The sequence below is a fragment of the Genypterus blacodes genome, unplaced genomic scaffold (genome assembly GCF_046128005.1).
Source record: "Genypterus blacodes isolate CSIRO-AG114 ecotype Tasmania unplaced genomic scaffold, CSIRO-AGI_Gbla_v1 ptg000141l_1, whole genome shotgun sequence".
Classification (NCBI taxonomy): domain Eukaryota; kingdom Metazoa; phylum Chordata; class Actinopteri; order Ophidiiformes; family Ophidiidae; genus Genypterus; species Genypterus blacodes.
The window spans coordinates 24277-38791 of NW_027466943.1; the positions used below are offsets into that span (position 1 = coordinate 24277).

The 14515-nt window shown below is 46.3% G+C and overlaps 3 protein-coding genes across 3 annotated transcripts; 1 reads left to right on the forward strand and 2 right to left on the reverse strand.

Moving 5' to 3' along the window:
• Positions 1-994: 994 nt before the first annotated feature.
• Positions 995-3260, reverse strand: mblac2 (metallo-beta-lactamase domain containing 2). The gene is made up of 3 exons (XM_076165155.1): positions 2699-3260; positions 1449-1663; positions 995-1255 (listed from the first exon to the last, which is right to left on the reverse strand). Exons 1-3 carry the CDS (start codon positions 3138-3140, stop codon positions 1082-1084), a joined length of 831 nt encoding a protein of 276 aa, XP_076021270.1. The 5' UTR covers positions 3141-3260; the 3' UTR covers positions 995-1081.
• A 165-nt stretch (positions 3261-3425) lies between these two features.
• On the forward strand, positions 3426-6239 carry polr3g (polymerase (RNA) III (DNA directed) polypeptide G). The gene is made up of 8 exons (XM_076165161.1): positions 3426-3677; positions 3832-3963; positions 4668-4797; positions 5224-5289; positions 5387-5446; positions 5521-5582; positions 5753-5875; positions 5981-6239. The coding sequence occupies exons 2-8, from the start codon at positions 3853-3855 to the stop codon at positions 6068-6070; spliced, it is 642 nt and encodes a 213-aa protein (XP_076021276.1). The 5' UTR covers positions 3426-3677; positions 3832-3852; the 3' UTR covers positions 6071-6239.
• A 602-nt stretch (positions 6240-6841) lies between these two features.
• lysmd3 (LysM, putative peptidoglycan-binding, domain containing 3) lies at positions 6842-10035 on the reverse strand. Its single transcript, XM_076165160.1, has 3 exons — positions 9908-10035; positions 8171-8446; positions 6842-7797 (listed from the first exon to the last, which is right to left on the reverse strand). The coding sequence occupies exons 2-3, from the start codon at positions 8435-8437 to the stop codon at positions 7081-7083; spliced, it is 984 nt and encodes a 327-aa protein (XP_076021275.1). The 5' UTR covers positions 8438-8446; positions 9908-10035; the 3' UTR covers positions 6842-7080.
• Positions 10036-14515: the final 4480 nt, after the last annotated feature.

Consider the following 14515-nt stretch of genomic DNA (forward strand, 5'->3'; position numbering starts at 1 on the left):
CGAAATCATCTACAATCATAAATATGTAGCTTAAGTTGTCATGGAAATACAGTATTGACATTCCATGTATCTGCCCCTGTTCTATTTTGATCCCTACATTAGATTACAAAGTCATCTAGCGTCTCTAACCAAAGGACAAATTCTTTCTTGCCTAGGCGAAATAGAGACTAACTTGCATGTGTTTGGACTCTGGAGGAGGAAACACACGCAGACATAGTGAGACTGCAAACAAGGCAGAAATGCCCGACGCTGCAAAGGCATGGAACGTATTTAGGAGAAAGCATTCCTCTCCTTGTCCTGCAGTGGGTGAAGCATTTTTCAGTTGAATAGAAAACAACCTGAAAGCTTCCTGCAAACGGCAAAACGTTGGATCATATTCTGCTCTGCATCTCTTCCTCCACTCTGCACCAAATCCCACCGGAGAGTCGGTCTCGCACGAATGTGCCAATGATGGAATTAGATGGAAACGTCCAGCGGTCTGAGGCGTGGAAGCATCGGGAGAGGCAGCGTAGAACAGAGGCTTTAATCAATCAGCAGCACTTCCTCTGCAAAGCCTCGGATCGCTCCACAGTACAAAGCACCGATACAAACATGGGAGGTAGTACACATTGAGTTTTCACTGAGCATTGTGATGTGCATAGAGAAACACTCCCTGCTTAGTGTGTGCAGTGCTGACTTAACACCAGTACTGTGCCATTGTACCTACACAGTTCCTTTAAGTATAAAAACACATCTAACCATATTCAATCCAACAATACATCTCCATCATTATCATATAACAGAATTACACAAATAAATCATTTACATTAAATACTCCATATGATGTGGATTATTGACTCATGTAACCCAAAGTGCACATTGTAGACAAAGTTTGGCAATAATATGAATTCTGTTGGATTACATAAGTAAATTAACAATGTTACATCAATTTATAGATATATGAGGAGAGCCCACCCCCCACCCCTCCATGCCCCCTCCCCCTCCTCACCCTTAATCTTGTCCACTGTATTGAATAAATATGTTGTGTTCTTGTGCTTGTGTTTCCTGCAGCCCCGTGGCCTCCCCCCCTGCCCCTCTCTCATTAGCAGACGCTCCGGGGGTTGGACGCCCGCAGCACCACGCCGGCCACCGTCCTCCAGGCGAACGTGGAAAACTTTGCCGGGCACGTTGCGGCCCTGTTGATATAGGTGGATGCAAGCCGGTGGAGACGCTTGGCACCAAAAGTGTTGAAGTGTCCAGGCAGGACTTGGTCAACCTGTTTGATGGACACAGACATATTATTAGAACACTAGCTGCAGTTTGGAGTCATCAGTTATGACGTCAAACTCTAGATGGTTACATTCAAATCAGATGATCTGATTGGTTGCCTTGAGCAAAACAAGATCAATTAGTACAATAACAGACAGTGACTGTGTATCAAACGCTAAGACTTCCCACATATTGGTTACCTGTTCGCTGTCAACCAGCCCCACCAGCCGCTCACAGCTGCTGATGTAGTCGCTGACGTGGCTGTAGGGGAGCCAGTCGATCATGGCGCCGTCATACACCACATCTCCGCTGAAAAGCAGCTTGTTGTCGCGGTCGTGCAGGCAGATGCTCCCCCGAGAGTGACCAGGCATGTGAAGAACCGTCAGCTGCCTGTCACCCAGGTTGATGACATCACCTGGACAGGAAAGAGAGACAGTACTCAAGACCTTAATCCTGATGTTCAACCAAACTTGGCTAGCTGGAATCATACTTATATTACAATTCAGTTCCCCCCAAAGAGGCACGAGTGACTCAGGCATTGAGTTTATGATCGATTTGCACTTGGAAAAGAAGAGAAATGAGTCAGACTGTGTGGCAGAGGGGAGACACTGGCACAGGAAGCAATAAGATATTCCAGCTGCACTGCAGCAGCAGCTCAGACACAGCAGAACAACTCTGTGTATTGACTGAGCGTGGAGAAATTACACTCAGCAAGAATCCCAAGAGGAGCCAGCAGGTAGCCTCCCAGCAAGAGAGCTCAGCCCAGACCCACTGACAGGAAGACAACCATCCTATCAACAAGTATGAAACTGACTTCAGCTTTCTGATATAGTCTATGTGATCTTACGGGACATTTGCAAATACCTGAGTTTTGAAAACCCTCCTGGATGTTTCATAAGTCTGTGATTACTCTCTGCTTGTGCCTGTTCCAGTCAAATGACCAGCACACCAGCCTACTCAAGGACAGGTTTGTCTGAGCAGATTCCTTCTTGTTGCACAATGTTCCACAAACAATAAGTGGTTCAGAGTGAGCGAGGCCTCACTTCATGGGTACCTAACCTGTGTATGCACCAACATTACATAACACAGTGGCATAGTAAAGAACCTTTGCACGTGTGTATTAATTTATATGCCACCTCATGTTGTAACTCACTATCCACCCTTCAACTCCAGTGTGTGTGTGTGCGTGCGTGTGTGCATGTGCGTGTGTGTGTGTGAGATTTCTGGTCCTCAGCCAAACTGACTGTACAGCATTAGAGCTCCTGTGCGCCCCTCGCGCCTCAGTATGGAACATAATGTGCAAACTAGCAGTACATCCTCACCCATTAAGTGCCATCTAATGGCGTTGCTATCGATCAAGATCTTTCTCCTGGCACATACACATCCTGACCCTGAGACCCGGCGCTCCCTCACTGATCTCATATCTGCAAATGTTTCGCTTCCTGCCTACCTTCTTGCAGTATGTGTGTGGGCTGCACCGCCTTGACTTTGTAGTGCCTTGCCCTCCATCCGGGACTCGGTGCCTCTGCTATTTCCCGGTCGCTGAGCCAGGTGACCGTCTCGAAGTTGTCTCCGTTAGCCAGGGCATCGACCTCCGCGCTGTGGACTCCCACTTGTTGGAACTGATGCAGGCCGCCCGAGTGGTCGAAGTGGGCGTGGGTGGCGATGGCCAGCAGCGGGTTCTTCCTCTGCGGGTCCTTACCGAGCAGCCCCTTTGCGTCGATGTACTCAGGTAAGCTCCTCAAGCCGAGCCCGGTGTCGACCACTACGTCCTGGTGCGAGCCGCGAATCAGCCAGATGTTGGCCCGGTTATCCGACTGGTAGAATCGCTCCTGGATCCAGAAGATACCGTCTCCGAGCGATTTGTGAGCGTACCAGTCGGTTGCAGACATCCCAGTTCATGCACTTGTCGAAATTGACGGGGATTGTGTGCGCGATGCGGTGTGAATTTGCGGGCAAACAGCTGTAGCTAACGTAGCCTGGAGGCGGTGGTGTGTTTTCATTGAGGGCAATATGATGGTGTCTGTGGGAAACGCCAGTGAAGGGGAGGGGGGGCGGTGATTGGACGAACGGGCGCATGACGGCATCCCTCCTATCGCTCCTATTGGCTGGCAATAAATGACGCCTCCCCTGACGACGCGTAGGGGCGTGGTTATTTTAAGACATCTACCCATTGGAAACGTGTAGTTTAGTACGCGTGTAGGTTTCCACGTTGGGCCGTCAAATACAGCTGTGCGTTAGATTAAGCTGTGAAGTCATTGAAACAATTTGGTTGTAAAACAGCAGATCAATCAAGACTAAGTTTGGTTTGAGTTATTAGTCAACAGCTGGGAAAGTGAAAACACGCTGAGTCAGTAAAGGCTCTAAACAGGCCCGGCAGTGCACATGCGCCCACGTCTCCATATCAGGATTAACTCATTAACACTCTAGTGAGTATAACATCTGTTGGCTTTATGTGGGGGTTTGTTGTTTTACTTGTGGCGGATAGAAGTGGAGGTGACACAGTTTGTTGGGGAGGATGAGCGGGGCTGTGAGGCGTTTACTGTCTCCACGTGTTTGACACTGAGTTGTGCGGTGCTGCAGGGCCCGTGGAGGCTTGCGGTCATGGCCGGCAGAGGCCGCGGAGTCGCCGCCTTCAGCTTCAACATTGACGCTCTGGGCCTCGGCAGGGGCAACATGCCAGAGGCCAGGGTGGGGCCCAACGCTCTGTTTCCAGTAAGTATCCTGCACCCACACACTCACACACACTGCACATCACAATGCAGCTTATGTTGGATCACGTATAAAAAAGACTCATTGTGGCACAACAATGACTCCAGACAGAACATAGAAATCTTAATTGTAGAGATAAATGTTGACAGAATGCCAATAAAAACTCATGCTATATTGCCATTGGGTAAATTGTGAGGAAGAGCTTCTTTTAATAGGCTTGTGTGATCAGTAAGTAAGTATTTGTTCAACAAATGCTGCTTTTAGGAAGTGTATAAGACGCTTCTCATATTGTTTTCCTTGTTAACCCTCATACTTTGCATGGTAAATGTGTGGTATTGAGGTGGAAATTTTGAGGCAGTTACATTCAACTGTATTACTTGTCTGAGCTCTGACAACAACAAAATGACTTTCATATTGAATTCCTTTAATTGTAGCATTTTGAGAAAATGACTAATGGCACTTTAAACTGTTAATCAAATGTACAAAAGAATACATTTGCCTCAATAAAAGTGTTATTTGATTCATGTGTTTGTGTCTGTGGAATGTCAAGCACTTTGGCCCAAGATAGTTGGAGTGACAATGATGAATAAACAATACACAAGTCAATGACAGTGAACCAGTATTGCCAAACCCAGTCCTCTCACGTTACCAACGTTTGAGTGTGTTTGCATCATCTTCCTCACATCAGCTCTCTTGGCATTTTCCAGAACACAGACTACAAGCCGGTGCCGCTGAAGGTTGGCGAGGACGAGGACTACATGCTAGCCTTGAAACAGGAGATGAGGACGTCGATGCAGCGACTGCCGCACAACATCAAGAGTCACAATGCGAAGGCAGGTGAGTTGCATTGGAGGTACTACGGCAGCACGTCTGTCTGCTGCCCGGGAAGATGATGCAGCACTCAGGACCTCAGACATTTAGTTTGCGTCATATCTGGGAAAACTAGAGAGGCAGATTCATGGTAGAATATTATGTTGCAGCTTCTGGCTTTTCTTATCTGATTAATCTGTGCTTGAGCCAGACAGGCCTCTTTGGTTCACTTCATCAGCACTGAGGTCAATGCATATATACCTGTAAGAAGTGAATGTTCGTGCACATGCTCTGATTTCTACCTTGAACTGCAAAATAACACAGCTTGACCCTTGTGCTGAGAATGAGCAGCAGCTTCCGGTGGTTTGAGTTGAAGCATTTGTAGCTCCGGTGCATTAAATGTGGTGTGTGTGTACTGAAGAGGATCGTGCTCTTCTCCTTTACGCACGACAGATGTGGAAAAATACACAGAGAGATACCTGAGGCAGAGGCAGCTGGAGCGAGAAGAATGGACTCCAGGTACAAACCAACATGTCACCGTGTTACCACTCGGGCTACTTCAGAAACATGAAACAATGTCAATAATGCAGTCACATTCCTGTTTCATCCATTTCAGATTGGAGCCGTTTACCAAAAGAGCTGATGCCCCAAAAGAAAAAGCCTTGTTCTAAATCAGGTATGTCAACGTCCTGGTTTCTTTGATGACATCTCATCTTACTGTGAGAGTAAACAAATGTTTATGTCCAACAGCTGCAAAGAAGAAAACGAAGATTTCAAGCAAAGATGCAGCCGAAGTGTTGAGTAAATTAGATGTACGTGTCTGAGTTTGAGTGATTTAAATTTGCTTATTTACATTTTAATTTGGTACATAACAAGTTCCATCATGTATGTAGAGTTTAGTTTTATATAGAATAATCTTGGATTCTTGGGAAATGGTGAATGTCACATGGTCTTTAAATGAGTTTCATCTTGACATTTCCAGCAATTGGAAAAGAAAGATGACGGGAACGCCGAAAAGTCAGATGAGGAGGACGAGGAAAAGAAAAGGAAGGAGGGTGAAGAGGAAGAACTGGAAGAAGAGTATGAGGAAGAGGAAATTGAGGAGGTTGGCTTTACTAATCATTACTTTGCATGCAAACCCCTACTGTGTGTGTGTGTTTGTGTGTGTGTACCATCACCAGCTTATGATCCCTTTCGTCTCCGTGTTTAGGAAAACGACTACATCGACAGCTATTTTGACAACGGAGAAGACTTCGGCGCCGTCAGCGATGACAACATGGACGGTGAAGCGACATACTGAGCCGCCACGCCTCCAATCTCAACCATGCAACCTCAAGCAAGTGTGCACTATTTAATTAAACAATCATGTCATATGTTTTGTACTAGATTAATATTGTAACTGACTTGGTAATTTGTAGCAGTTTAGGAGAGTTGCTGGCTTTGTGTTTGATTTCAACTTTATGCAAATACACTGAGAAATGGCAAATACAAGAATCAATAATTTATTTAAAATAGAATTATTTATTTGCCAGCCTGTAGCACTTTTCCACAGGTTGAAAGGCACATACTGTCAATAAACATGTTTCTTTCTCTTAAAATAAGTAGTGGAGCTGTCGATCTTTAAAATTTCACCATTCAGCTGAGTCATTGTGGGAATTCTGTGCATTTCCCACTTTTCCTCACCTTGCTCTTAAGAGGTTGTTTTTGTTTTTTTCTTGAAATGACAAAATGCAGTTCTTTCCAGGCTTAGAAGCTGAAGGAAAAATTCAAGCAACTTTCATAGAAATAGGAAATGCTCCAACAAAACTAACCGCTATCGTCAAATACTGATAGTGTGAACAAGACGGGCACTAAATAGTCTTGGAAATAAATTAAGTTATTCTATATCAACACAATTGCAAAATACTGAGACCTCTGTTTAAAGTGAATACTACAAAGGGACAAAATGGCAGAAAAACAGCTTTCAAAACGAAACCACAGAAGGAATGAAGGACGCCGACCCAACCGTCTTTTAAAATGACCCCACAGTCCGTCTGAGTTTGTACGGTACCTTTTCTTTTTGCTTGTGGCATTGCTGGCAGAAAGAGATTCTCCAGGCGAGACTAATGGTGGTCAACATGTGGTCATATGGGACGTGTCACGGCCGCACCCTCACCCCTCTGGATTGACTTTACAAAGATGGTTCTGTTGGATCTATAACATGATTGTCCGAGTCCTACGGGTCGCACTGATGTACAGAGTCAAACAGCTAAAACATCACCGGAGCATCACCCAGTTTTATTAGGTCATGTAACCCCACACACACTCCTGCTATGTGTTCCCACGTATTCCGTCTTCACCTCCCCCTGCTCTGTCCGCACCGTGTCCCTGTGGATCTCCGTTTACTACGTTGTCGTCGTGGTGTCCCGAGTCGGCCCCTGCGGGGGCGTTGCCGTCCCCTCTGCCGGGAGGGTTGGACAGATTTACCTCCATTTCTCCATGAGTGGCAGAAGTCTGTGTCGGGCCGCCGTGGTGGCTGACGTCGGCTTTCATCAGCACCTCGTAGTACAGCAGGTAGAACACGGGCGTGACGATGCCGACGACCAGCATGATCGCCACGGCTGTCCACCACCTCATGCCCCAATCCGCGCCGTAATACGGGTCCTTCCTGGCTGCTTGTTTATACTCGCCCTCCGCCAATGCTGGCTGCTGCTGCTGGAGCGTCAAGGACGACACCACCTCGCTCAGGCTGCTTCGAGACGGACCCGTGGACCTGACCAGCCGCTCAATGTCTTTGTCTTTCTCCAGAAGGAATCCTTCCACGCTGTCTGTGGAGGAGGAGGAGTCTGTGGATGACTCTGAGGGTGAGCAGACGAAGGGCGAGTCCTGGGGCGCCCGTCTGACGCCTGAAGGGGAGGCGGGTTTGAGAGGTCCCGTGATGTGCGTCTCCGTGAGGACACTGAAGCGTCTCACGGGTATCTTGATGGCGCGCAGGGCGAAGAAGTCCTGCTCCGTCAAGAGGTTGTTGGCCCGCTTGATGTCGGCAACCTACAAAGCACACAAAGGAAGGTAAAGGTCAGGTCACACAGATCGCCATTTCATTTCACCTCCCTTGAATGCTCCAACGTGTGGGCGGAACACGAAACCAAAATAGCAACTTGTCACATGAAAAACAATCGTGCGTGAATGCATGTGAGCTGGACAAGGTGCCCGAGAGGAAGTACACCAATGTTTGCACAAAGAAGGTAAACATACAACACAAACTGACCAATCAGCTCAAATAAATCAACATGCATGAAGTGAAAAAAATCAAAACAATAGATCAATATTTTTGGAGTTCTCCAGTAACTTTAAACCATTGCTTATGGGAAGACAGCATCACATTAGATAGTTAATAAAAGAAACAGGTGTGTGTACGCACTGAGCAGTGGTACTGCAAGGAGATGCTGTTGAGCGTGTCTCCCTCCTGGATGTCTCTGGCCAGGTAGATGATGTCATCCAGTCGCTCTCTGGACGTGCTCCTCCGCAGCCTCTCTCGCCCGCGGGACCGCAGCTCGTAGCTCTCCCCGTCCTCCTCCGACAGGTCGTTCTCCGAGACGTTGTTCCCAAACAGATAGGCGTGGCCGCCGTTGGCTGACTGCACCACCGTGGCTGACTGGAAGCCATAGTGCTGGCTTCTACTGGCCATGTTGCTTCACTGTAGGGGGGCGGAGCAGAGACAGGGCACAGTTACAAAACTCTGGACTTGTGCAGCTCGATCCTGAGGAAAGCATTGTTTTACCAACTAAAACCCTGTATGGCCACTTTCTCTAGAAGCCTCAAGTAATGCTTAACTTCCAGCTAGATTTGGCACCTTCAACGTTAATGCTCCTTCAGGCTAAAAGGCAAACTCAGTGTTTAGGTGATAATTTAAACAAAAACAATCCAACGTTATTGCTTCCTCTCTCCCTTAGCATTAGTGAGACTATTAGGAACTATTAACCAGAAGACCTCCAGCAGTCCTTGTCAGCCCAGATATGACCACTGTGTTGGGGCCTCACAGGCTTTAACGCACTACTCTGCTTTTTGTCTTACTGGAACTTGGAGAAAAGGAAAACGGATACATTGGATTATTTTACAGTTTAAGTTTAGAAGCAAAGAGGTTTGTTACATTCAACAATACACTTAGAATCATTTAATACTAGAATACAAAAAACAATGGTTAAATATAGAACCTATATAGTCTGTAACCTATAGAGTCTTTTTATATCATGCAGTTTCCTTTCACGCATCTACTTACACATGTAACAGAGCTCTGACTGATCTGTTCCAATATGAATGCGTAAATGAAGTTTTTGTGAGTGACGCTACACTAGACCGATCGGTTCTTACCGTGGAGCCTTTATCTAACACGCGTGGGGAGCAGGAATGTGCAATCAGACTAATGTGGCGCCTGTGGAGGTTCTCAGAAGGTTGTTCAGCAGAATGAGGAAGCTAAAGTCCGTGTGTGAGTGTGCGCGTGTCAGGTAGATACACACCGGGTCTCGTCCCTGAGATAACCGGTGTTCCACGCTGTACAGTCACAGCAGACACACGTTACCTGCGGCCCGATCACACGTGACAACATCTTCGGTTGTCAACGTCAGCGGATCAATGCAACGGCTGAGATTAGATACGAAACGTACAGATACACGTCAGGTTTCTGGTTCAGATCCCTTAGCTCGATACTAAGCCACATAAACCCCGAAGCTTAACTGCTCCGGCTCCTTTAACCAGGGAACAGCGAGTGTCATTAAAAGGTCAATAAACAGAGATGAAGTGGCTGAAAGCGACATGAACATACAGCCAGCGGAGCAGTTTAGAGCTCCAGCTAACACACAGCTAGTTAACTCGTCCTCACCACACCTGAAACCAGCGCTCATGTCTATTTAAGATAACAAAGCGATGATTAACACAAGTAGCAGATGGTTTTAGTGGAACCTTATTCTGATGACACACCACGTTAGCCTGTAGTTGAGCTAACGTTACAATAGTGAGCACCGGGCTCGGTGTGGCTAGCTATTGCTAACGTTAGCTCGTTCCATTTGCCTTAGCATGGCTCGTAACACATCTACATCTCTGTCGCCGATCACTATTGAATCACTACGATTCCCTCGTGTGATTACCGATCCCCGTTTACCTGGAAATGTGACCACCATTCAATCAGTCGCCGTGAGTGAGATCCATACTCGTCCGGTGTCCCCCCTCTGCTAGCGGTTAACCTGCTGCTTTCACCGCTGCTGCTACTGTTGATTAGCCACAACTCACGCCACGTCAACAGTAGTGCCTACGTAACGACGCAACCACGTTTCAGTAGTGCACCATTTTTACCGCAAGATAGCGCCAGATGTCAAGGCAAATCCGATATGTTAAGAAGTCACGACGAGGTACTAAACTTTTGTCTTATGTCGCTAATATGACTTTAATTCTTTCTTCGGGTTGTCTGATGTCTGCTTTCGTAGTTTGGGGTTATTTGTGTATTTATTATCTAGTTCATTATTCATTTTATTGTGTTTCTTTAATAAATGGTTTGAATAAAAAACGTATCTTACTATTCAATTAAATATAATTGTTTTATGAACAAGATAAAGGGGTGATAATGTTATTTAGGACTAAATGAATTTACTGATGCGTCTATCTGTCCTTTTGTCATTCATGTTTATTATCCTACCAGCAGCACCTGCTCAAGTCAAAACTTGAAATTCGATTTTAGCGCGATCTCCAGTTCCAATTCGCTTTTTTTTATGTGAGCTGTTATATTTGATTTGTAGCGGCAGGACTTGCTGCTGCCCCCCCGGACCCCGGACCCTTGTGAGCTCTATCCCCGTTTGGCTCACAGGGTGGAGCTGTCCAACACCACACTGGGCGCGTTGAGACAAACGGGATTAAAACGTCTTGTCTCATTAGGCTCAGCGGCTGGGAGACGAGGCTGTAGTCCGGGAGCGTAGCTGCAGTGTGTGTGTGTGTGTGTATGTGTGTGTGTCCACTCTGTCGGCGGTGTGTACAGTAGCGGAGTCCTCACATGGCTCCAGGAGTCCGTAACTGCGCGTAGACAGAAGAGGGTCACCGGGGAAAACGCTCTGTCTCTCTTATCCACCGGGCTTCTGTTCCGTTAGATGACGCGTTCATCTCATGTCACTGTTCACCGAGAACCGACAGCTACCGAAGGAATAAGCTTCTTTTTTTTTCAAATTAGAGATTTACTGATGCGGCAGTTATTAGCTGCCATTTGAGAAGAGAAGGAGCCGAAGACCCCCGGGAACACTTATCGATGTCCTCCTCGGCAATAAAGACATCATAGTAATTCATCCTGGACGGAGAGGCCGAGCAAAGGTGTCAGGTAAGTTGGAATAATTCAACATTTGTCCTTTATCACGCGTGTTTTACACGCCAGTGTGCGTGAAGCTCACCATGGAGACATGTGGCTACCAGTAAAAGTTCACAGAGAGACTTGGAGGACGCGAGGTGATGCCGCTTTGTGACACACGTCCGTCCGCCAGACAATGCAAACGTCTCGAGATACATTTTCACTCAGTGAGTCGGTAGTGATTAGTGAGTAGCGAGCTCGCGGGCCTTATTACCGGCGGTTGATTAATAGTGAAGAGAATAAAGAAAACAAATGAGTAACGCTACCCCTCATCAATTATGCCAGACAGCTCAAGCAGACATATTGTATAACACTATAAGAAAACGATTAAAAGTAGTCGGCCACTGCTAATTTCTATTAGTGCAGAGCCAAGAATCCCCCTCGGAGCAGCTAATAAAATTGAAAAGCCTAAATATTGATTCAGCGCAATCAGTAAATGAATGGCCGAGCAGCCCATTGAGGAGGAGACAAACGCTGCCATGGTTACAACCAGGATCTCCAGTGTGGACACCGCGCTTTGTGTGTGTGTCTGTGTGTGTGTGTGTGTTCGGGGTTCTCTCTCTCTCTCTCTCTCTCTCTCTCTCTCTCACTCTCTCTCTCTCTCTCTCTCTCTCTCTCTCTCTCTCTCTCTCTGCCATTGAAATAAAACAACAATTCAAGGGGAGCTGCCACACATGGTGATCCGCTCATAAAGGTTCCGTTGACTTATCTATAGGCTTTATTCGGGCCATAAGTAATCTTGGCACACTTGTGAGTTACTCACATGTGCTGCTACTGTTAAATCAAAGAGTGGTGACCATGTGAGCCCCCCTCCCCCCAATTGTGCCGCCTTTTCTTTGTGCATTTTACGCATATACATGTCCAGGGTCTGTCCTTTGCACCAGTTGACAGGGTGACGTCTCCATCTCCCCTGTAATTAAATATGTCCACCTCGTCTGTAGTTGATCTGACGTGATGTCATCTCCATGCGTCCCTTGTAAATCTCTTTTGTTGCCTCTCCTGTGGTGCCTGAGCTGAGTTAAATCCCTTTTCTCTCTCCCTCACTGGGGAGGAAGGGAGGGAGCTGCTTCTGTATCCATTCAGCTCTTACACCTGCTCTTTCACACAGGCAGCTGTCATTGTTAATTGTCTTCTGAAATGACTCAAACGGTTAAAAAAGAATAACCAAAGGATGAGTTGAGGCATTACATGCTGTCAGTTGTGTTTTCAAAGAAGCAGCAGAAATCTTCCACAGAAATTTTACTCATTTAATTTCTGGCCACATGTCTCTTTTGTGCACTTATGTTCTCCAAGATCCTCAAGGCTCAGGTCCTTTGTTTGTCAGTGTTTATGTCATCGCTTGGCAGGGGTCAGCCCCTAGTCGCCTGTGAGAGGGTCTGAATGTGATTCACTGGGCGGAAACTGTTTTACTGCCGGCTCCTCTCTCCCTCTGGCTCACCCCCCTAATGGCCGCCCAGCACAAAGGGGGACAGTGCCATAAACAGACCCTGTCCATTGACGGGAGGTGCTGAAGTGTTGTACGTCGCCGACAGGCTGGGATTGATGTTTTCGAGGGGCCTGAATTCCCTGTGTAAGGGGATAGAGGGGAGATGAAAGCTCACCCCACACACACACACACACACACACACACACACACACACACACACACACACACACACACACACACACACACACACACACACACACACACACACACACACACACACACACACACGATAGCCCTGCAACAGGCTACAGCTGCCTCGTCGGATCTATATGCAGCTACGGATCTTGTGAAGGCAGAGATGTGACTGATGACTTGATCTTGTTCAATGAAGTCTCCGGACATTTAGGTGGTTTAATGAGAGATATGCGTGTGTGGCTTAAAACCTAATTTCAGACCGGAAAATCAGGCCAGAAGAGATCAAAGTTCATCCCTCTATAGTATATACTATATACTATACTATAGGACTGATACATTTTTAGGAAAGGAACTCACCCGTATTGGCAACAGAGTATATTTTGGTCTCTCACTCTCTCACTGCCTGGGTGACCTCGTTCTCTGCATGTTTGGAGTTTTTATCTCTGATGTGAGATCAGGTTTTGGTTTCCACACCTTGAAAGGACAGATTGGTGCACCTTCCTCCACGCTGCACTCCACTCAAACCCTGTTTAGTACTTCAGCGATTTCAGCAACAGTTATTAACATGGTAACAAATTCCAAGTTTTTCTGACTTAATGGAAAATTGGAGATGTTAATTTAATTAAATCAATTAAGAATATTAGAAGCTTGAGGCAAACCAAGACACAAGTAAAGATATGTAAATGATGTCAATTACTTGTTTGTGTTTTCACATTTTTCTATTGTACATATAGCTCAATTGATTCTTTAGTATATTGCAGTTACTGTTTTCACAGATTATGATTCCAAACATCTCGTAGTGATGTCATCCTCTGGTATGTTTTGTGGTGTTTGGTGTGCAGCATATTCAGCACCTCCATTACATGAAATATTTGGCCAACGTGAGGACAAAAGGCACCGCTGTGACCGAATGGTATAATGACGTAAGACTCTGGACTCCACAAGGAGACACGAAAAAGACAAGCAGTGTGTGCTCCAGGGATGAAGATACACACGCAGACAAATTATGAATTGAAACTCTGGATTGAAAGTCATTTGATTTCAGATCTGTGCTCGGAATGTGTGAATGCGAGTATGTTGTATGACTGTAGGGTTGGGTGGGGTTTTGGGGTGGGCCATCTCTCTGGTTCTTTCCTTTCCTGTTTGTTTCTCCCCTATCTCTCTCTCTCTCTATCACAACCTATGATGCGATTTGTACTAGCCTACATTGCTGTTTGACATCGTCCTGTAAGTTTTGTATGTACCCTAGACATCATTGCAACTCCAGCCCACTTGTACTTTTCCTCAGGGTCTATGTATAAGGTTCAACAACAATAGTAGGGATAACACAACCTCCCTCCCTTCTCTCTCTCTCTCTCTCTCTCTCTCTCTCTCTCTCTCTCTCTCTCTCTCTCTCCTCTTTCCCCCCTTTCTATATAAAAAATGATCTCCGAAATACCCTACACCTGTATGCACAATGTCATGTACAATATCTGCTTCAATAAAAACAAATTGCAAAAAAAGATCTGTGCTCGGATGTGCAACGAAGTTTCAGAATTGACAAATTTAACTCACGGATACCTCTCTTTCAGGCCTGTCTGGGTTTTGTTAAACTTCATATTCAAAGTTTACAGAGCAGAGGTATTATGGTGTTTTAGTCGTTGTTGTGGTTGGAGCGGAGGGACAGGGAAGTGGTGGATGCTCGGCGATGGCCAACAATCCTGAGGTCTTTTTAGTGGGCCTGATGGGCTGCATGATGTCCTGATGAGAGGATCCTGTAA

Bases quoted from the DNA above. Each gene is read 5' to 3' on its own strand.
- mblac2 (XM_076165155.1), bottom strand. From the start codon at position 3,140: ATGTCTGCAACCGACTGGTACGCTCACAAATCGCTCGGAGACGGTATC. The intron at 1,664-2,698 runs GTAGGCAGGAAG...TTTCCTGTCCAG, and splicing joins CACACACATACTGCAAGAAG to GTGATGTCATCAACCTGGGT. The intron at 1,256-1,448 runs GTAACCAATATG...TCCATCAAACAG, and splicing joins GGCTGGTTGACAGCGAACAG to GTTGACCAAGTCCTGCCTGG.
- polr3g (XM_076165161.1), top strand. From the start codon at position 3,853: ATGGCCGGCAGAGGCCGCGGAGTCGCCGCCTTCAGCTTCAACATTGAC. The intron at 3,964-4,667 runs GTAAGTATCCTG...GGCATTTTCCAG, and splicing joins GGCCCAACGCTCTGTTTCCA to AACACAGACTACAAGCCGGT. The intron at 4,798-5,223 runs GTGAGTTGCATT...TACGCACGACAG, and splicing joins GAGTCACAATGCGAAGGCAG to ATGTGGAAAAATACACAGAG.
- lysmd3 (XM_076165160.1), bottom strand. From the start codon at position 8,437: ATGGCCAGTAGAAGCCAGCACTATGGCTTCCAGTCAGCCACGGTGGTG. The intron at 7,798-8,170 runs GTGCGTACACAC...TGTGCTTTGTAG, and splicing joins CCTTGCAGTACCACTGCTCA to GTTGCCGACATCAAGCGGGC.